The sequence below is a fragment of the Podarcis gaigeae genome, assembly GCF_964106915.1.
Source record: "Podarcis gaigeae genome assembly, chromosome: 17".
In the NCBI taxonomy this organism is placed as follows: domain Eukaryota; kingdom Metazoa; phylum Chordata; class Lepidosauria; order Squamata; family Lacertidae; genus Podarcis; species Podarcis gaigeae.
This window is the reverse complement of record NC_139694.1, coordinates 40,891,256-40,914,197: the sequence shown is the minus strand read 5'-3', so window position 1 is coordinate 40,914,197 and position 22,942 is coordinate 40,891,256. Positions and strand designations below refer to the sequence as shown.

Here is a 22,942-nt window from a genome sequence, read left to right as displayed (position 1 = left end):
CATTGAATGAATGAAGCCTCTGTTTTACTGTTTCCTTTTGGAAGGCAATATTTGTTTTTTGTCAAGCCTGATTACAGAAACATCCCAAAATCAAAACAGCCTCTTAAAAGAAATATGTTCCTTCAGCTCTCAGTCCTAACTAAATTTGAGGGCCCCCCAGTTCATAACTTGGGTATGGGGAGGGGGTGGCAACCTGTGACACTTCATATATATTGCTGGACTGTCGCTCCCATCATCCCTGACCATTGGGCATGCTGGCTGGGACTAGTGGGAGTCCAACAGCATCTGGAGGAGACCAGGTCCCCCATTTTTACTTTAGTTGATATGCCTGCTGGTTAAATTTGGAGTCCTTCTTTTTGCTTTCTCTTTCCAAAAGATGGCTGTGGTAGCACAGGAGCCTTAGGGCAAGCTTTGTGACTCGCCAGTAAAAACCAGCGCTCAGCTGGTATTCCAAAGGCACACTCCCTTCCTACCCTCATTTTACCTAGCCTAATAATAACTAAAGCATTGCTTTGCTTTGTTTATTGCTTGCCAGTTGCACCTGTTGAATTTCTGTCTGTAAAAGAGGCAGGAAACTTGAGGGGAGGAGGGGAGGGAGCTGCAGCATATACAACAGCAGGATGCATAAGCCTTCATGACCTGATCTCTTGTGTTTGAGGGGACTAAGATCCCATGCATCTGCTTTCCACATGCAGGTAGAACCAAGTGGGGAATCAGCTCGTGGAATCCAATGGACTGTGCCTCTTCAGTCTCTGGATGGACTGAAGGCTCCCCTATGTGAAAGATTCCCTGTTGCAGCGGAAGTTTTGGAGTCTTCTCTAGGGGTTCAGAAACCTCTCTTCTGATATCAAAGTTTTCTGAAGGCCCAGTCAAACTCCATACTTCTTCAGATTCCTCAAGGAAAGCTCTCCTTTTATGGGGAGGCATTAGCTAGAAGGAACCCACCCCTTGATTCAAAACATTCCCGTTGCGCAAACTGCACCTTATCTCCATCCAGCCAACTGGAACAGCAGTCCGACTAGATCGCTTCAGCCTCTCCAGAGCACCCCTCCTTCCTGCCTACTTGCAGAAACAGAGGTCCTGTCTACACATGCTACAGAATGCGATGATGGAGGTGATGGAGCAAATTTATGAATGGTCCCTTAACGCTCTGCGTATACAGTGATTGCCACCCTTTAGGTCTGTGGGCGCAGGTGTGTATTTGAGTGAGTGCCTAGGGTGCCACCCCCTCTCTAGTTACTGCTCGCTACCCAGTGAGCCCCCTGCAGAGAGACAGAACGTGCATGCATCCTCACGTCACTTTCCCAAGGGATCTCCGTAAAACCTGGATCTAGTAGAACTAATCTGCTTGAAAAGCCCATAGAGTTGAAAGCGTAAGTGGGAAAGAGACCACTCTCCCAACTTCCTTCTTCAAGGGAGAAAAAGGTAACCAACCCCACCCCACATGACCAAGGGGACAGTGAATTGGGAGGGCTCAGAGGTTCTAAGGCAGGCATTCCCAAACTCAGCCCTCCAGATGTTTTGGGACTACAATTCCCATCATCCCTGACCACTGGTCCTGTTAGTTAGGGATGATGGGAGTTGTAGTCCCAAAACATCTGGAGGGCCAAGTTTGGGAATGCCTGTTCTAAGGGGTACTATCTTGGCACCTAAAGTAGCATCTCTGTCTTTCCCTGGAAGGGATAATCTGTCTTTAACAGGTGTGACAGGAAGAAATTCAACAGGCAAAACCTTTTCCAGTAGAGGAAAAGCTGTTCTTGTGGCAACATACCTGTTGCATTTCTGTCTATCACAGAGTTGTTAAAGGCAAATTAGCCCCCTCCCTAAGCAATTTTGAAGGATAGGGAGCTTCTTGCAGTGTAATATGGGTGGATATGTGTGCTTTTTCTCAAAAAGTGAAGAGGGCATTTTCACGTTAGAGTCAGGCTTTGAATAATAGTGCATGTGGCAGCCAAACACTGACACAACACTCAGTTTCTATTAAGTAAAGTGTCACATCTTCCAGCATGGAATATGTTCATTCTAATTCCAAAAACAGACAATTTCGCAGATGGGTGATATTTGGTGTGGAGGGAAATGTACTCTGCACATGCTCAGAGGTATTTTTATTATTGTTCCTTATGTTTCAAGTGTGAGCTGGGGCATTTAAACAGGTGCCAGTTTTGAATCCAGGGTAAAGCTCTGATCAGCAGCACTGCTCTGTGCTAGGGTTGCCAGATGCCGGGGAGGACAAAGCTCCTGCATCTTTAACACCTCCTGAAATTTCCTCTTCTGCACAATTATTAGAAATTTTGGAAAGCCCTGTCCTCCCTACTGTGTCTGCAGGAGAGTCTCTGCTAGTCTCCCTTCTCTGAAGACAGTAAAATGCAGCAAAATGTGGCTGTAGATGTGAACTGAAGAGAATGTTACTTGTGAGGCAGGTTGACATAAGAGGAGGCAGCATGTGGCAATCCAGGAGGTGTTGATGTGCTGTCTTCTCCCTGAGGGTGGTGCCTAATGCTTCCATAATGTGTTAGAAGGTATAAAACTACTGGCAGTGAAGACTCTTTAGAGCAGGAGAGTGGATTGCAATTTAATAATGGAGTTTAGGTTAGAGGGTAGGGTTGCCAACTGACCTGACCTGCTTCTCTGCCTTTAAAAGCAGATTGATCTGGAGGAAATGGTAGGCCTTGCAATTCATAACATGGAGCTAAACATCACTGCTGGCTAATGCCTCACGTTAAGCTGCTGTTTGATGGTGTAATTACTGTGGCAGTTTGAAAAGCTGGCAACTCCAGTTGAGACAGCATATTGGAAAAAAAGGTTATAGTGACTGTCTTGACGTCTTTGCTGCAGGGAGAAAATGTAATGAAGATGGACAAGGGTAGGCTACAACATCTTGTTTTATTGCATGGGATTGTTGCTTGCAGTTGTCACACAGATAAAGCATCACAGAACATTGTTATATTTAGAGGTGGGGCTTGGACAATTCAGAGAGGTGGTGCTCTGTATTTCAGGAGAGTTCTTCTTCAAAGGCAACCCATTCAATTAAGCAGAACTACATAATAAAAACTTTTTCTGGACTGTACCACATTACACTGCAGCTGGGTTGTGTGTGTGTATTTTGAATGCACCCTGTTAAAAGAAACCTGGCTCTCTGCAGGGGTTAAACTGAACAGTTATAAGAGGGTGGTTTTCCATGTGCAGGGAGGTTCACCCAGGGAGAGATCATTCAGACATTTGACCCCATCTGTATCTTGAAGTGCTGTAGTCCTAGAAATGCACCACTTGATTCTGCAGGTGTGAAGTGTTGTGTGGTTGGCAGCAGTGTTGCATGGAGGTTGTGCTTTGCCAATGTGTTCCACCTGGAGTCGCCAGGTGTTTTGGGGCTCAGTGGGCAGAGCCTGGAAATGAAAGGGTGGTCCTGGCAGTTCAGTGGGTTGATCCCCACAGGTTGTACCTGGAAGGTGTGGAAACTGATGGGCATAGAGCAAATAAACTAAAGCTCTCCAGCCAAGCAAAAAATGCCACGTCCCCTCGATTCTGGCCCCCCTCTCTCTGCTGCTTGCCTCCTTCCCTTGGAGATCCTGAGAAGAAGATTTGAATCTGCAGGTTCAGATCCACCCCTGAGACCCAGCAGACAGTCACATAGCACTTGGCTTCTTCCCCACAAAATACTGAGAAATGTAATGTGCCAAGGGGAGCTGGGAATTGTAGCTCTGTGAGGGGTAAACTACACTTCCCTGCTTTGGGGGAAGCCATGTGCTCTGACTGCATGGTCTCAATGTGACACTAGTCCTGTTGATGTGGGGGGCAGTTCCTCTGCAAAAAGAAGCTACCTCAGATTTGTAAGTTTGGGTAACAGATGCTTCACCTCAAGAGGACACCCGTCTATCTATATGTCTAAGTGCACCATCTCCTTCCTGGATGGGATGGATTTCTGGCCAGGATGTGGGGAATTAGTGGAGCACCGAGATGTGCTCTTCCATTGTGTGGGCGGCAGGCACACCAAGGTGCAGCAGAGCAGAGAGGAAATCTGGTTTGCAGCAATGCAGAGACAAGGTCCAGTCTACGGGAAAGCAGATCAGTGCTAGCACGGTGGATTTGAGTACCCATACAAGACTGCAGGGACAGTGTGGTGCATTGCAGAGGGCAATGGTTTTAGCAAGCACAAGTCAAAGGCAAAAGGCAGCTGTATTATCAGGTTTTGTGCAGTAAAACTCTATCAAGGCAGATGCTGGGGGAGTTGCTTTGCAGTCTTCTTCCTCCTCTGATTTTGCTGCAGAATTGCAAGGAGCAAGATGTGCATCCAATGACTATTTCATGATAAGCAGTGCTGCTTGTTAGCAGTGCAGAATGCAGTGCCCTGCAGTAAGAAATACATTTTCTTATCAGAGAACTAGGAGCTGTTAGCTAAAATGAATTTTACAGGCGCAACCAGAAATTCTTGCTTTGTGAACATTCGTTGGAACAGGTGGATAACAAGCCAGGGAGGGAAAGAATAAAGCAGAAGGCTGGAGAAGGTGTGGTGAGCATTTTCACTGTTTTCCTATTTTCATTTGTACTATTGTGATCATCAGCATTGCCTTTTAAACAACCATCTTAAGGTGATATATGAGAAATATTTATTTATTTTTAAACCACCCTTCACCCATAGATCACAACATAAAAATGCAATATAAAGCCACAAATTACATAATAAAAACAAGAACAACCCCCCCAAACCAAAAAACCCCTTCACCACACCCTCACAAACACATTTTAAAAAGGTATAAGATATTGATCGATGGGACGCGGGTGACGCTGTGGGTTAAACCACAGAGCCTAGGGTTTGCCGATCAGAAGGTCAGCGGTTCAAATCCCCGCGACGGGGTGAGCTCCCATTGCTCGGTCCCTGCTCCTGCCAACCTAGCAGTTCGAAAGCACGTCAAAATGCAAGTAGATACTTTGGTTCGCCAAAAGCGGCTTAGTCCTGCTGGCCACATGACCCGGAAGCTCTATGCTGGCTCCCTCGGCCAGTAAAATGAGATGAGCGCCGCAACCCCAGAGTCATCCACAACTGGACCTAATGGTCAGGGGTCCCTTTACCTTTAAGATATTAATCAGCCAAAGGCCTGGTTGAAGAGGAATGTTTTCATCTGGCTCCTAAAGATACATAATGAAGACATCAGCTGAACCTCCCTGGGGAGAACATTCCATAAATGGGGGCCACCGCAGAAAAGGCCCCTTCTCATGTTGCTCCTCTCGTGGAGGAGGCACAGGAAGAAGGGCCTCAGAGGATGATCTCAGGGTCTGGGTCGGTTCATATGGGGAGAGGCGGTCCTTGAGGTATTGCAGTCCTGAGCTGTTTAGGGCTTTATAGGTCAAAACCACCACTTTGAATTGGACCCAGAAACTACTTGGCAGCCAGTGCAGTCAGGCTAGGATTGGTGATGTATATATATGCTCTAACCAACTTCCCCCAGTGGGCAACCTGGCCACCAAATTCTGCACCAGCTGAAGTTTCTTCAAAAGGTTTTTAAAGATTATTAAAAGCAGTTAATTTTAAAGTGCCCTTACATCTTCTTCTTAAAGAAGCCCACTTTGTTCCTTTCAGTGATATGTGCATGTGTGGCTACACTCTGCACATGTTCAGAAATGCTCAGCCTGATAAACCTTTTTTTTTTTTTAAACTGAAGTGGGCATTCATTGGAAGGCTAGGGCTACATGGGTGTTGTCTGCACTTGGCCCTTGGGACTGGGCCCAGGCCACACCTCATACTGGTCCTGCTTTCCCTCCTTCTTTAATGGCTTTGCCTGCCTGGAATAGATCCTTGGAAGTCTGATCATGCATTTTGCTTGCCCTGTGGGAGGACAGAAAGATGTGTGGGTAGAAACCAGCCTACAGTACAAAGGTAAAAATTCACATGACTTTCTCTTCCAACTTTTGCCTCCCAGAATGGAATGTGGCTCCCAGAAGAAAATGTGGCCCTTGGGGTGAAAAGTCCCCTCACCTCTGGGCAACTAGTAAGCATGTTCCAGTGCAGTTTTAGCAGGCAAATGTTGCTGTGTTGTTTGTCAGGCATCAGAACAGACTCCATCCACACAACTTGAGTTAGAGGCAGTGTGCAATGGAATGGCTGTAACCCAAGCAGCATACAGTGGTCCTTCGGGTTACATACGCTTCAGGTTATAGACTTCGCTACCCCAGAAATAGTACCTCGGGTTAAGAACTTTACTTCAGGATGAGAACAGAAATCGTGCTCTAGCGGTAGCAGGAGGCCCCATTAGCTAAAGTGGTGCTTCAGGTTAAGAACAGTTTCAGGTGAAGAACGGACCTCCGGAACGAATTAAGTTCTTAACCTGAGGTACCACTGTACGATCATGGAATTGTAGAATTGTAAGGTACCCTCTGCAATGCAGGAATCTTTTTGCCCAATGTGGAGCTTGACCACATGACCCTGAGATTAAGAATCTACCAACTGAGCTGTACACATTTTGGGGGCTTTTGAGGGTTTGAGTTGGATAATACAGAATAGGAGCCTGTAAGAACATGTTGCAGTCATGCAGCAGAAGCTGTCCATGTTGCAATGCAGATGGTATGCGTGTTTGCAAGGTGACTGCTGCGTCGAAGATGCAGCACTGTGTAACAAAGCAGTCTGCTATGTTCTGTAAGTAAATACGGTAGCATCCTATCCAGCAGGGCGTGCATCCTGCAGCAGAAGAACAGGGTCCTGCCTCCTGGAGGGTAAACCCAAAATTTCAATGCAGGGCTTTGCATAAATCGAAGGCGTCAGCAATGCAGTGCAGGCTACCATAGGATTTTGCAGTTTTCTTGAGGAGTCACGAAACAGGTGATTTGGAATGGTGCAGGATTTTGCAGCCTACCTGTGAAATGCTTTTTCAGAAAGCTGTTGCCATCTGCCCTCCTGAGAGGCCCATTAACTTTCTAAAAACTGCAGCGAAAACAGCTCACGTCACGTCCCCTTGCTAGCTGTTTTCGCTGCAGTTTTTAGCAAGAGACTCTCCGTCGGGCAGATTTCAGTAGGTTTCGGGGGGAGTGATTCATAAGTAGGCTGAAAAATCGTGAAGGGAGACGAGGTCGCGTTTTGTACAGAAAAGTGCATCTACGGAAGAAACACGCATCCGTAGCACCGCAGGCTGCAGTTTTCCATTGCTGCAGAGAGATCGGGGAAGGGAATGCACTCTTCGACACGCAGACTTTAGTTGCAATGCGTACGTGTGTGTATGCTTCCGTATGGATGAGTTTGGGGTGGTGGTGGTTGTTTTGTGATGCGGGAAAGTCTGAGTTTTAGGATGCAACCATCTTTGGCCGGGGGAGAGAAAGGGATTTTGGTGCAGAGTTCGATGCTAAGAAGGGACCATTGTTGTTCCAAGGCAGTGTGCTTTGCAAATGCCCTGCCAGGCGTTCCTTTCCACCGATTGCTGGCCTTTAGCTTGGGAGTTCTGCAGCCCTCGGGCTCCAGAATAGCTCGCGAGGGAGATGGTCTCGCACCGCGGGGGGATGGAAGGAATACGCTAGGCAGGATCTTGTGATCCGCAGAGAGGAAGCGCTCAGGCGCTCAGCTCCTCTCGCGGTGCGCACGGCTGAAGCATCCTCGTCTCTCTCTCTCCTCCCTCTCTCATCCGACTGAGTCAGGAGGTTGCGGGGGCGCCTCAGAGATGCTCCAGCTGCAGAATGGAGCGGGGGAGAGAAAAACGCTCCGGGATCGGAGACTGGAGGAGGGCACGCTGTAGCATCGCAGCCCGGTCGAGAGGGGTAATCTCTCTCTGCCCCTCCAAATAGCCGCTTCATAATCTTTGCGCCTAGGGGATCCCGGAAGGGGAGCGGGACATAGTTCACTTCGCTGCCCCTCGACTCAGAGAAGCCTAGAGAACAATTGTCAGAGTTCCCTGCAAAGAGGCTGTGAAAGCACCGCGGGAGTTGTAACTCTCTGAGGGGAATAGGGTGGGGTGGTCTCCCCACTCTCGTCGCTTCTAGCACTGCCGTGGCGGAAGCAGAGCCATATCTGGGCTCCCTTGCGCCCTTGGCGAGGAGATGTGGGGCGCACGGGCCGCTAGCCACTCCGAGCCAGAGTGGAGAGGGTTTTTATGCCCCCCCAAGTCTGTGCCCTTGGTGGGGGCCAGCATAGCCAACCCCCAGGTCTGCCCTGTGCGGAAGTTGGGAGTCAGGGGAGAAAGGCGCCAAGGGTGCTGTGGGTGCAGGAGTCGGCTCTCTCCCTGTGAAGAGAAAGGGGCCTGGTGTTGCGGGCGGGCGGGCGGGGCGGGGGAGAAGGGCAGGGGCACTGGAGAGTTGGCTCAGGTAGGTTTTTTCCCCCAGCAGGGCCCTGTGATCCGGAAGGGGGTGGCTCCTGGGTTGTCCCTGGCTCTAATTGCAGAGTAGGGTGTTACTGAGCCAGAAAAAGGGGGATTTATCGGGGCAGAATGCAGAGGGAGGTCAAATAGGACTGACTGGAACATGCCTCCCCCTGCAAAAAGGGGGGTGGGTGGGAGGGAGTCCGATGTGTGCCCTAGAAAGCAGCCCAGAATCATCTGTCGGGTGTCTGAGTCTAGTTGTAAAGGGAGGCAGTTTGAGAATCTCTGGTCTCATGATTTGAGAGGAAGAAGGGTCGTGAGATTCTCAGCCCAATTCTGACAGGAATGATGCCTGGGCGATTTGGTGGGCTACCTGTGCCCAAACTGGGAAGGCAAAGCTCGACTTGGTGAATTGAGGGAGTCATGGACTCCTAGGTTCTCCTCTAACTGTGCTGGAAATATGGGGATTAGGGCAGGCTTTGCCAACATGGTGCCCTCCAGCCATTTGGGGCTAAACCCCCCACCTGCCATAGCCATGGGCACGCTGACTGGCGAGCAGCTACAGTGCCAAACCACTGCAAGTGGGCAAAGGTTGGTCTGCGGGGCTGGAATGAGCAGAGGGTGGGGAGACCCTTCATTCTGACCCTGCTGGGCACCAGAGCTGCACAACCCTTGCTGAGGATCCCTGGGGATGACAAGTTCCAGTAGCATTGTCAGGGAATGCTTTCAGGTGCGCTTATGCTTGGGCGATGCGCAAGCCCCTCTGCTGGGTCCTGGCCTTCCCCTTCTAAGCTGTGTGTCTGCAGCCGGGCTCCCTCGCTGCTGCTGCTGCTGCGTCGTCTTTCAGTTTGCGCCGTCCTGTCCCTGCTGGGCATTTGGTTGGTGAGAGGAGACTGAGCTGTAAACGGAGGGGAAAGCTTCTTATTTTTAGCTGCTGTGTGTCTAGACTCCCTCAGAGCTGGAAGCAAAATTCCAAAGGTTTTGCTGCCCTGCCTGCCTACCCTGCCCATTTCCCACAAACCTGAATGTTTGTGTGTGGGCACGAGGGGGCGCCATACTACAAGAACTGGATTTGCTGAAAGGGGATTAGAATGGGCTGCAAAATGGACCCCAAAGCCCTGGCCCTGACCAGCTGTGATTGTGCCTGTGGGTTAACTGCCTTTGCAGCCATTGATGGCCTCAATAGGAAGCCAGGAGAGACAAAAGGAAATATTGCTTCACAGAACATGTACCGGTAACTAGCCTGTGGAATTCATTGCCACTAGGTGTGGTGGATTTCACTACCACAAGCCTCTAGGTTAGGTGGCTGTAAAATAAGATTTAACAGAGTCCTGGTTTTAAAATATGCACACTGCAAAGTCCTGTGGTACCTTAAAGACCAACTCATTATAGCATCAGTTTTTGTGGACTAAAGGACACCGCCAGTGGATTTAGTTACCCAAGCTGATGAGAACAGAGGAGAGAGTCCAGCACCCTCTTCTCACAGTGTCCAGCCAGGTGCCTGTGCGAAGCCTGCCAGCAGGACTTGAGTTCTCTCCTGACATTCAATTCTCAGCAGCTGGTATATAGCGGTGGACTGGCTCTGACTGTGAGGCTAGAAAATAGCCTTTGTGGCTCTTCATGATTCCATATTAAAGACATTTGTGATGGCAAACTCTGGAAACAGTGGCAATGGAAGGTCCGTCGGTGGCTGTTTGCCTTGATGGTTGCATGGACCTTCCGTGTACACAGGCAGTCAATCCTTGAGTCCAGTTAGGGAATGAACCTCCGTTTCATGCATTGTTTGTGAAAGTCCAGTGGCATCTCTGACTGTTTTTGGAAACAGAAGGGTTGTGTGGCTCCCGTGCGCTTCTGTGAGGCTTGTGTGAATGTCCTGGTGGATTCATGAGCCCCATGTTAATGAGTGGAAGGCGCACCACCATTTTAAAATTACTATTATTATCATTAGATTTATTATCCACCAGCAGGCCCCAGGTCACAGCAGTATTAGAACACATTATTAGAACCAGCTTGAAACAAATTATAACCATGACTAGAGTGGGTGCTAAAAATATATGTACCTAGAGTGTCAAATTTTGATTTTCCGCTGCAGGCAACAAAATACCAAGAGTTGTGGGGAGATTGGAGACTGCCATAATTTGAACAACCACACTTTACACAGCAGTTCAGTAAATAAATAAATAAATAAATAAATAAATAAATAAATAAGCAAGCAGCAGCAATATGGGAAGTGGGAGGAGGAAGGGAGAGTTTCATTTCCCCAGGAACAAATACTGAGCTTTGATGATGTGATGTCCCCATGCCAGGAGTGCTGCTGGGAGAAAATACGCCTGGTTCCTTGGTGACAGATGACTAAGTACTGCACATTTAGTGCACCCAACCATCTTTAGATTCTGGAAGGCCTTGATGCGTTTTGGAAGAGATGGAGGCCGTGTTCCATATGTTTCTTTGGGTAGGAACCGATCTCGAAGATAGAGGGACTCTGTTTTAAATGTCAGTAATACAATAAAGCAGCGCAGAGCAGGCAGGAATGATTGTGCTCAGAAAAGATGCTGACCAAGGCTGGAATATTCTTTAACAGCAGATAGCCACACACATTCATGCTCCATCCTTGCTCAAATTCAGTTTCCAGGGTCAGGATTGTACTAAGCCGTCCTGTCAGCACAAGCAGGATTTCCCCTTCCCTTCCAGCTGTGTGTGCCTTGAGTCCACTCCAGATCTGCTCTAGAGGGCTGGAGGGAACCCCTAGACTAGATTTAGGCTGTGTGAAGGGGGGGCTTCCATTGTGCTGCAGAAATCCTTTTGCTGACAGAACTACTGCACATTGCATATCACCCCAGGACTTCTGTTCCCTCCAGTTCAAGGCAGGGAGAAACCTGTGGGTCTCCAGCCTCCGCCATCCCAGACCATTGGGCATGCTGACTGATGGGAGTTGGGGATCTAGCAACATCTGGAGGACCACAGGGGCCCCACCTCTGAGGAAGCGGGTCTTGTGCTTTGAATTGGATCAATACTTTTTGGCTTCATAGGCCTAGCTCGGATCCAGCCCTGTTGTGCTGTGGCTGTGGTGTGGCCATGCAGACAAGATTAGAATTGTAGAATCGTAGAGTTGGAAGGGACCATGAGGATTGTCTAGTCCAACCCGTGGGACTCAAACCCACGACCCCAAGATTAAGAGTCTCCTGCTCTACCAACTGAGCTAAATGTGGTGTTTTGCTTACTGCCAGAGACATTAACAATGCCTTTCTTCTTCTAGGGCAAAATATTTCAAGGGGAAGAAGCTTCATGGGGAGATGGACATCAAAGTTGAGCAGGTAAGCTAGTGTCCAGTGTGGGGACTAAGAGCCAAAAGCCTTATGGGCTCAGGCTGGAGCCTAGTGAGGACTCTCCACAGTCCACACTCTCCACAGGTTCTGACAAGAAGAGGGATGTGGAGCGGTTGACTTGGCTTTGCTTGCTATCATTGGCCTGGGCTTGGCTAACAGGATGGTGTATTCTGTTTGCTGTGGTTGCAGCTCCTCCATCTTGAGCTGGAAAGTACATTTGTCTAGACCCAGAAGCAGCACCCACCTTTGGGTACCTATGGCAGCCCTCCACCTGCAACCTGGTCCACTGCTGGCCCCTGCTCCACCAGCCCCACCCCAGCTGGTGCTTCAGTCAGTGATGGGTGGCTTGGTCCGGGAGCTGCCATTTTAAATCTCCACAATGTCCTCAAGGTAGCATCTTTTTGTGGCATTGTGGGAAATATAAATGGCTGCCTCTTGGTGTTGCAGCTGATCCAACGTGCCAACGTGAATAATATATGGGTGGGCCAGCTAAGCCCCACCCTGCATAATTGTTCACGTGATGTGCACACACATCGTTTGAATGGCAATGCACATCAAATTTGGGCCTTCCCCAGCTCCCCATGGGGCCAACTGATCTAAGAGCAGAACTCCTCAAACCTGTGGTCCTGTTTGTGACCCCAGACTGACACTAGTCGCCTGCATGCACATCGCCAAAATTTGTCACTGAGGAAGCTCACATTTTAAACCCTGAAGACACCATGTGTGTCTGCAGTTGGCAATAGGTGAGCACACTGCCCATTTATGAAAGAAGCTAATCCTGACCCTCTCCATCCTCCCTGGGGGAGGCAAAGTTGCCGTTTATTGTTTACTCTCTCCCCCCCCCCCCCCGGCCTGAGGCTGAGCCCAGGGCAAGGTCCTGAGGCGGCTTTTGTGGCTGAGCCACTGGCGCAAACCTCTGCCTGACTCAGAAATAATGGACGCAACAACCACAGTGAGAGCAGGAAGTGAAACTCAGGGCTGATGGTTTAGGTCAGCAGTTTCCAAGAAGTCTTACTTTCTGAGAATCCCTTTAACATCACTTTGTCTCCCCCTTTTTTATTCCAAAGGGGAAACAAGCAAGCAGACTCACACATACAAAAACACACAACATGCAACGGAAAGCAGACCTATGTAAACCCCTATAAGAAAAGTGTTCAGCTTGAACAATTGTGCATCATATTCTGAATCTCTTCAGAAGATTGAGAGATGCATTGGCATTTAATTGTTGGTTTGTCGTTGGAGGAACCTCTGCGCATTATGGTGAAGTCTGTTGTGTTTTGGGTGCACACTGAGTTCATGCAGGGCGGTTGCTTCGGTCTTGGCTTACCCATGTGAAGTGAGAATGAGCCTTGCAATGGGGGAGGCGGCATTCAGGCTGGTTGGAGCTGCTTTCTTCTTTTACTTGAACCCCAAAGTCTACCGACCTTGTGCAAAATGCACATACACCATTTATTCATTAATTTTATTTATTCTTAAATTTGCACACCACCCTATACCAGCACATTTCAGAGCAGTTACAACATAAAATCACAATATAAAAACAATACTTAATAAAAACAAAAACAACACGATTAGCCTCCCCCTCCCCAGCATATTTTTAAAAGGCGTTGGATGTCAATCAGCTCAAGCCCTGGTTAAAAATGGGCTTCTTTTAACTGCTGCGATGTGAAATTGTGCTTTTCCCCCTTGGACCAGGCATGATTTTTTTTAGCTAATGCCCAGGGCCGTCTTTAGCAGATGTGGCACAGGGGTGCAGATATCCCCCCAGCGCCCCCAAATTACCACAGATAGTGGGGGGATGACGAAGCTGCAAACTGTCAGCCATCGGGAGGGCAACTCTCCCCCATGCCACTGCGGGAGAGCAATATGGCAGCTGGTGGGTGTGCAGGGAAAGCGGAGGCTGGTGGCAAAGCCGCACAGCTCCCCCACTTGCTGGGGCGCCCCTGAGAGGCTGGTGCCCTGGCGCGACGCACCACTAATCCCTATGGGAAAGATGGCTCTGCTAATACCACTCCAATGCCCTTGAGTGAGGGGTGTGGTAGCTTTTTGGTTCTATATATTCTGTTGTAGCTGCACTGGATGAGTACACAGAAAGGCAGTCTTAAAACATTTATAAATCAATAAATAAAATTCCTGATCTTCTTACTGAAGAGATTCTTGAAAGGACCACGGGGTTTCCTGGGACTTAAGTCAGCACACGAAACCATTCCAGTTGTGAACCTGCGAACTGTCCTGCCTATGTCTTTCAGGCTTTCTGTGTATCCCTGGTCCCTCCATAGAGTCAGGAGGGGGGCCGCTGACTGTACTGTGTGTGCTGCTTGGTCCATAACTAGGTCTTGTGGGTGTCTCCTGCAGGCAGAGTTCTCCGATCTCAACCTGGTGGCTCATGCCAATGGCAACTTCTCCGTTGACATGGAGGTCATACGCAACGGTGTTAAAGTAGTCAGGTAAGTGGCAGTGCCTGTCCTTCGGTGGCTCATTCAGCTTGTTTTGACTCAGGTGCTCAAGTGTTTTCTCTGCTCATGTTTCAAGGCACTTCCACACAGTGGGTATTTTAGAGTGGGATCCAATCCCACACAGCAAATAAAGGTTGGTGGTCCTGTCATCTAATCTCCCTGCAAACAATTCAGGATGAATGCTCCTTAAATATCTAATGTCACCTAATCTGCATGTAAACAAAGCAGGATGAATGCTTAAAAATCAGGTCATCTGGAAGCACCCTTGGAAGCGCTTTCCTTTCTAAGATGAGGCAAACGTGTATCTTGAGCTTTTCTGTGCACACACCTTGATCTACCCACACGTACTTGTTATCCCTGAGAAACGTAAATAACAGGATATATTTATCCGAAAGTCTTCAAACTTACACGACCCCTTAAAAATTAGCTGATGAAGGTGAATACATCAAAACAGGGCCCTGTCCTGGTTTCTAATCCATAATTGACTTCTGACTTCTGCTCTATGCTTGAAACTGAGTCTCCATCTGCAAGCTGATAAATTATAAGGATCAACATTATTGTCGAGTGAAAAAGAGAAAATCTTTGTAACGAATTATTGTGTTATACATATCTTTATGAGTTTGAGTTTGTAATCTCTATTTGAGTTTGTAATCCTTGTCAGAATACATACTTTTGAATTGATTAGTTTTTGTTACTATTGACTATTGATTGAGGGACCACTCCCACTATTGAAACTTACATTGGCCTGAGTTCTTGGTGTGCTTTTTTCTTGGTACATTTAATAACAAGAACTCCAACTTATTTAAGGTTGGGAGTTCTGCAATGACAACATTCAAAAGGTGTGAGTTCAGCTCCCTTTGTTGGCAATCTGTTCTGGAGATACACTGCAGTGCATGCTGTGTCTGCCCACAACTTATGGGGTAGGGATGCATCCTTTAACATGCACCTTGTCATCTCTATGATGGACCTGAACTTTCTCTCATCTATGGAGTTCTGTTGTGGGGTATCAGGAATTGTGGTTACATGCTGAATTCCTTCCTTCGCTAGGAGAGATTGCATGTCATTTGAACAATATTCACCCCTGTTGTCAGTCATTAGCATAGCTGGAGCTCTCTGGAATTTGTTCTTCACCATCGCAAGCTAGTCCTTGAACATTTCCAGCATTTCACTCTTTTCCTTGATGAAATAACACTGCACAATACTTTGAAAAATCATCAAGAAATATTGGTATGTACCTGTTCTTCCCCATTGAGGGAACATTCTTAGGTCCACATAAGTCACTGTAGACTATGCCAAGCACTTTGTTGCTTCTCTGCTCGGTCCAAGGAGGAAATGAAAGTTTAACTTATACATTTTGTTGGTGTTGTGTTGCTCTTTGTTACCTGCAGTCCCCTTGCAAGCTCTTTTCTGTAGATCCAGAATGGTGTTGGTGTCTCTGTGTCCAAGTCTTCTGTGCCACAGCTCCAGGTCCGCCTCATGCTTATGGTTTGAGTGTGCCACCTTAGCAGACTGCTTCTCTGAAAGATCAACCTCATATATGCCATTTATTAGCTTGGCTTGAACAACACTTCACCATTCTTAGTCACATTACATTAACCATTACCAAACATGATTTGAAAACATTTTCTGTCCAAACTGGACACACTAAGCATATTACAACTCAGTTGTGGAACATATAAAACTCTTTCCACAATAGTATCCATTGCTTCATTGTTTATATTACATTTCAAAGTTTCAGAACCTGCACCTTGAGGTTTAACAACATTGCCACCTGCGGACTTCCGGGTCGGCGCCATCGCCGAATGGCGGGCTCCCTCCGAGCTCCGGAGGGAGCCGGCTTGGCAGGGGCTGGGTCCTACCGCACCGGCGATGCGGGGACCCTTAAAAACCACGGCCAGATTGAGGCCGTGGACATGGAGACTCGGCTGGCACCGTTAGCGCCCTCCCGACTCGTGAAGGAGCCTTTTTAAAGGCTACGGATCGGGTGCCGGGGAGAAGCGTGGTGCTTTGAGTTCTCTGCTATCCCTGCCGAGCGCAGCCGCATGCCATCCGGCGGAGAGCGCTGACTTCTTCTATTGAAAATTCGGCTCTAAAGAAGAACCCGTGAGTAATTGGAATATGGACTAAAAAAAAAGGGGATAAATTTTTAAAATTCGGAGCGAACGGGGGAGGTGGAAAAAAGGAAGTCAGCCTACCCCTAAATTGTAGAAGAGCCAAAACAAAGGACTGGACAACTAAGATCGAGTGTAACCTTATCTTGCCGAATCAGCAACTTCGCGAGGGAAAATTATAAGATTGAGCTGGAGGAGAAAAGTGGAATTGTTTTAAAAAAAAAGCAACCCCCCCGGAATCCCTGGAGCGATTCGTGAAACTGCCTGGAGAAAAGTGATGGAGGTTTTGACAGCTGTCAAAGAGCTGTCAAAAAGGAAGATTAAAATAGAGACTTTGTTATGAGGACTTTGCCGGTTATATTTGTTACAAATTGAATACAAACTGTTTTAAATATCGGTCAACAAGCTACTTGGTTTGGTGGATGTGATTCTGGAAGGGAACTTTGTTACTGCAATCCACCTAGAGGAGCCGAGGGACATTGCATGTGTTTTTCACAGGAAATGTGAACAGTTGAATGGAACTTTCAATCTCCTGGGAAACTGCAGGAATGGAACACTATTTTGTCTACAGAGGTCTACACACTACAGGAAACAATGGAACTATTTGTTGGAAAATGAAAGGAACATGATGTAATGCTTTGCTTCAAGAATAACAAACCTCTGCAGAGACACTAGAAACTTTTGGAAAAAGAACATTTCTGTGGGAGAACAGAGAAATAAAAAGGAGGAGAATGATTGATAAGAACAAGGAAACAACAAGAACTGGACAGAACTGGGGGAACATTTGGGATATTCAGGTTTGACAAGCTTATGGATACAAAATTGGAGTTTTTACTCCTGGATATAAAAACCTGGATAGAAGAAATGGGCCCTTATTTGATAGACTCCTTCTACGATTGGACATCCGTAATTAAAGACTGGCAAAGAATCGGAGGGATATAGTGTAATGTGGGAACTCCAGGAAGATATTAGAAGTGGAGGGATAGGTGAAACGCAAAGGGGAAAGAGGGGAGGGAAAATTGGAATCCAAAAGCTGTAAAATTATTATTTACATTTATCTTATTTTCATCTGTACTATGTTTGAAAGGGGGAAACCCGTGGAAGGGTATAGATCGATCTTAGGGTACGAGAATTTGGATAAATTGGGTTATTGACGAAGAGTGTAATTTGGGGATAAGAATTTGTTGAATTTAATTGCTTATTTGGAAGATTTGGAACACAAGAGGGGGTAGGGAGGGGAAGTCCTAGTTATTGGCAATAGATTGGATTTAATTTGTTTTGATTTGTTCTAATTTGGAAAACCTTAATAAAAATTATTATAAAAAAAAACAACAACATTGCCACCTGCAATTTCAGTATGAGATTCAACAATATCATTAATATCAGTAAAATAGTCCTTTTTATATCCAAAATGTGAAGAAGCTCCAGAGTCAACAATCCATTTGTTTGATTTATTTTCACGTCTCTGAACAGTTAAACTCTTTTCTTGCAAAACGAAGGTGTGTTCACATTTCCCCTTCTTTTCTTTTTCTTGTTTGGATCCTTACAGTTCCTTGCAATGTGGCCCTCTTTGTTATACTTAAAGGACACAACCTTCTTGGGTGTGTCTTTGACCTTTGTAGACTGTCTAGACGCATAATTAGTGTCTTTACTCCTCTCATTTTGGACTGGAGACTGCTCTTGCTTTGCATTCCTGTCTCAAATATGCAGTCAGATCTTTAAAAGTTAAACTTTCTTTATAATCAAGCAAATACATCAAATTTGGATCCTAATGATGCTAGGCAGAAAGAAGTCTTCATATCTTCACTGAGTGGACTTTCCGTGAGTTGAATCTTTTGTACTATAGCAGTAAACTCATTTATATGCTTTGAGAATTCTGCTTTATGGTTCATCCTCAGTTTAAAAAGCTCACGCAACAGCATCCTATGAGAGCATTTCATGGTATCTCCATACTGTGAGAATGTTCAGGGATGCAGGAGAGGATATATTGTCTGATTATATCCTTATCCAACTTGTGTTAACAAGTTCCACAATTTCAGCAGAGTAACATTCCCTTCTTTTAAATTTGCAGCGGCTACATTTGCTTAGGCTCGCTAAAGCCTCTATAATAACTGTTCTGGTATTTCCCCCTTATTCCCTCATAAAATATAAGAGACGACACAGTCTTTTACTCTCTCTCTGAGTTTACTTTCTCTCTGAGTTTACTCACATTCTGTTCACAATCAGATCCCAGAAGGCAGACTTAGCTTAATGAAGTAACATACACTTGGAATCTACCTTATAAGAAGACAGTTCCTTTGTCCTCTCTTGGCTGGAAGCCAAGAGGGCATCTTTGGCTCAGTAGATATTGTTTCTTCGATGCATGTGGTGAAAGAGAGAGATGGCTGCCCTGCCCTGTGCTTTTGTCATTACCTGCACAGGTGAGGCCACACCCACCTCTAGTCACATGCAGAGAAAGTCTGTCCCAGCCCAGAAGGAAACAGGAAGTTTACCTGCTGGCTGGACAAACATCCCTCCCCATGTGTAAACATGTTCACTCTAGGAATGTTGTACTTGACTGCTCTTGTGTTTCACATCCCACACATACATGCGCTCTAAATCATTTAAAATTTGAGATGCATCATCTCTGCAGTTAACCTGTGATAACTGTTCATCTTTAAGTCCATCAAAAATAATAGTCTTGGCTTTGCTATTTTGGAGCTTCTATAATCTAATTTTTGATAAGTCCTCTTCACTCGAGCCACTAGGCTTAGGACTTTCAATAGCATCCAAAACCTCTTGATTCTAGAAGGGACCAATCGGTTGAAGGTATACAAGTCGGAGCTAAACAGTACAAATTGAAAGCATTTGCTGATGATCTGGTATTGACATTACAGGAGCCAGAATCTGTTGGTTTCTATTTCCCTCACTGAGCAGCAACTGCAGTCACAAGACATTGCTTTGCATTCCACAGTCAGAGTTACCGTTGGATTCCCACGGGAATGGGAGACTGGATGTGACGTACACTGGTTTCCTGTTTTTCACTGTTCTCTCGGTGTTCTTTGTTTCCGAGAGGAGTTGTTTCTCTGCTCTCGCAGAGGCAAGTTGCACGTTGGTATTCTCTCAGCATACAGTGTAAATAAAGTTAAGAATGTGGCACATACTGCTTATTCTTCCGTTGTGTGTGACGACGCTCTGCTTGGGCTCAAGATAAGACGAGCCTGTACCAGCTTCAGCTTCAGATGGGCCGAAGCTGGTCAAAACCTCACATTTTTGGTTCCGGGCCCAGAAAAACGGAATCAGAATGCCGGCAGAGGAACAGAGAGATGGAACGGTCTTATCTGCTCTGCGCGTCAAGATGATTGATGAGAGGTATGTGCTCATGCTCCAGGCAGCCTGTCAGCTCCTAATTAATGGCTTTATGGCTGGACTTTTGAACTTTTCGAGCCGTTTGCAGCGGCAAAGGCTCAAAGGCTTGAGAGACTTGAAAACCAAAAGTGTTTTTTAAAAGGGCTTTTTGAAGCTGCTGTACACAGACGCAGCCTGCTAGAAAGCAGCTTGATTTAATACAGCGGAGATGGCTAATGCAAGGCTGGCTGATGCTTGTGGGATTCCTAAGCTCAATAAAAAGAATTACGCGAACTGGGTGCTGTACGCAGAGGCTCTTCTGCGAAAAGAGGGTCTGTTTACTGTTATTACAGACGCCCCCTCCAGCTCCAATAACAGATGAATGGGCAGCTAAGGATTCCAAAGCAAGGGGAACTCTTACATTGATAGTCTCCCCAGAAGAGCTCTGTCTGTTGCGTGATAAGACCTCAGCCAGAGAGATTTGGGACACTTTGAGGGATGCTCATTTGAGGACAGAATCTGGTGCTTCTTTGTTCTACTATGCCAAGATGCATGATATGGCACTTGCTGAAGGTGCAGATGTCCGTGAACATCTGATGGAGATGCAGAATCTGAGACATGAGCTGCAACAGAGAGGACTCACCTTTCCAGAGGCTGTGTATTCCTTCATGATACTACATTCTTTGGGTTCAAGTTGGGAGTCTGTTGCCACTCAGATTGCTGTTCAGCCAACTGCTCAGCTCACGGTAGCCCATGTTACTGCTGTTGTTCTGAATGAAGCGGGCAGGCGAGGTGCTAGCTGCACAGGTAAGGGGGAGTCTTCACAGACGTCATCCCAGAATGCAGTGGAACCACCAGATGGTGCCAAAGCTTTGAAGGCAGTGAAATGCTACTCGTGTGGACGTCTAGGCCATATGAAGAGGGAATGCAGATTTCCCAGGGCCAAGACAGAGCAGCGCAGCGAAAGCTCACCGTGTGGAAAAGGCAAAGGCAAAGGTCCGGTGTCCAGGACAACGCAGCACAAGGCAATGGTCTCACGCTTCACTCCAAAGGTTGCAAAGGTCCAGAAGATGTCTAGATCTTTCTTCGTGATTGATTCAGGAGCCACAAGACATTTATGCAACGATAAGCGACTGTTCGTGTCTTATACACCGCAGGAAGGTGCGATTCACCAGGCGTATGACCACACGATCCCCAGTCAAGGCTACAGAACTGTTCTTCACAGTTTGGACTTATCGATACAAGATGTTCTCTACGTTCCAGATGCTGCACATAATCTACTCAGTGTTGTGCAGCTGAATGAACGGAACATTGACGTTTCCTACAAGAACAAGAAGTGCACCATCACAAAGAAAAACGATTATGTATTGCATGCTGAATATGTTGATCGTTTGTTTTGTATTTTGATGATGTTGTGCAGGATGAAACTTGTTGCATTGCAGGTTCTAACAAAAATTTGCATGCAAGATGTATTCATTATTTTCACAGGAAATTTGGTCATTTGCATTTTGAGGCAGTATCTAAAATGCCTGCCTTGGTTGAAGGTATGACTATTAAACCCTGCAGGTACCACATGAAGTGTAAGGCATACGCAGCAAATAAAGTGAAAATGGCTGCAAAAGGTAAGGTGTCTAGTAGGCAAGCTACAGAACCATACCAGGTTGTTCATGCTGATTTGGTTGGTCCACTCTTTGGGTGGAAACAGGTACTTCATGGTTATCATTGATGCATTTTCTAGGTATATTTATGTGTACAATCTTGAACAGAAATCAGAGGCTTTTCCAAGGTTCAAGGAATTCTGTGCTTCGTTGGAAAATGTGCATGGTAAGAAGATAAAGACTCTTTTCACTGATCACGGGGGGGGGGGAATTCACTTCTCAGCAGTTTGAAGCTTTTCTGACTGAGAAAGGAATTCAACACGATTTGTCTAGTCCTCGCTCACCATGGCAGAATGGACTTTGTGAGAGGGTAAATCAAACATTGCTTCAAGGGTTAAAAAACTTGCTGCATGATGCCAATCTTCCAGAGAGTTATTGGGCGGAATCTTTGGCCTGTTTTGTTTACAGTTATAATCGCAGGTTATCTTCAGCGATTGGTTTGGCAAGAAACCATACATCAAACACATGAGAATTTTTGGTTCTGACATGTGGGTTCACACACCACAAAGCTCCAAGTTAGGCAAGTGTGGATTGCATGGTATCTTTCTTGGGTATCAGAAAGGTTCTTACAGAATAATGATGACTGACTCTAAAACAATTAGGCTCACAGGAAGTGTTGAGTACAATGCCAAGTGGGGGGAGAATGTGGGAATTTTCCAATGTTATCCTGATGACAGTGATGAGACTGAGGATAGGCAACAGCCACAGCAACAGCAGCAGCAACAGCCACAGCTGTCACAACAACCCAAACCCACTGATTATTCTGATTCTGATTCTGAGACTGAATCAGATGGTTCAGAGGATTTCAAGAGTGCGAAAGCCTCTATGCGACCCTCTGAAAGCTCTGATCAAGAATTGGAGGAACCATTGTTCACAATAGGTCATTTTTCTCCTAAGAAGGAAAAGGAGAGTGCTGAAGACCTAAGGCTAATTCGCAGGTCTCAGAGAGCCACAAAGGGTAGACCTCCAAAGAGATTTGCTGATGAGTTTGCTAAGACAGCAGTAGCAGCTGTTAAAAGCTCCAAGAAGGTATTTGAACCTTCAAGTTTCCAAGAAATCCAGGATTTGGATTCAAAGGATGCTGAGCCATGGTTAAATGCCATGAAGGCTGAGCTTGATTCCTTAGAGAGGAACAAACCATGGGAGCTAGTTCCAGTAGTTCCAGGAATGAAACTGCTTGGAAGCAAATGGGTCTTCAAAGCGAAGACTGATCAAAATGGCAAGATAGACACAAAGCCAGATTGGTAGCCAGAGGTTTTTCACAGGTACCAGGTGAAGACTATCACGAGACCTACTCACCCACCGTGAGGTATGAGAGCATTAGGCTTATGCTCAAGCTTGCTGCAGAAGGGAATTTTCACGTTAGTCACTACGATGTGAATACAGCATTTTTGTATGGATCTCTAGGTGAATCTCTTTATATGCTTCCACCTGATGGCGTACAGGTAAAACAGGGATTTGTTTGTGCTCTGAAGAAATCCCTTTATGGTCTCAAACAAAGTGCACGGTGTTGGCACACAAAACTCACTGAAGTATTGTTTTCTCTAGGTTTTCAGCAAGGGAAAGCTGATCCATGTGTATTCATTCATATCTCTCATCATAATGACGTTATACTCCATGTAGTCCAACAGTGTCTCATGCAACTTCTTAAAAAATTCAGATTTCCCCTCATTTGGTGCATAAACTCCTACTATTAAAATTTTCTCTCCTTGAATTTGAATTTCAATTGCCACAAATCTTCCTTGGTCATCTTTAAAAATGAATTTCGGTGATAGGCTCTCTTTAGCATAG

At 46.4% G+C, this 22,942-nt stretch overlaps 2 protein-coding genes and 1 long non-coding RNA gene across 5 annotated transcripts in view; 1 reads left to right on the top strand and 2 right to left on the bottom strand.

Annotated features, from left to right (window-relative positions):
* Positions 1-13,757, bottom strand: part of LOC310835355 — a 300,425-nt gene extending 286,668 nt beyond the window's left edge. The window contains exon 1 of the long non-coding RNA XR_014559592.1: positions 13,576-13,757. This is a non-coding gene — a long non-coding RNA (uncharacterized lncRNA). The remainder of the gene's footprint in view (positions 1-13,575) is intronic.
* The window catches only part of SYN1 (synapsin I), a 108,732-nt gene that overhangs the window by 12,934 nt on the left and 72,856 nt on the right, over positions 1-22,942 (top strand). For 2 of the 3 annotated variants that reach the window (XM_083718884.1, XM_083718885.1), the window contains exons 2-3: positions 11,530-11,587; positions 13,955-14,046. In XM_083718884.1, coding sequence (XP_083575010.1) covers positions 11,530-11,587; positions 13,955-14,046 — 150 coding nt within the window. Of the gene's footprint in view, positions 1-7,592; positions 7,738-11,529; positions 11,588-13,954; positions 14,047-22,942 lie in introns of those variants that run through there. The other variant, XM_083718886.1, reaches the window with a different exon arrangement.
* LOC310834972 (uncharacterized protein) overlaps positions 1-22,942 on the bottom strand; it is a 202,108-nt gene that overhangs the window by 173,906 nt on the left and 5,260 nt on the right. The window lies entirely within an intron of this gene.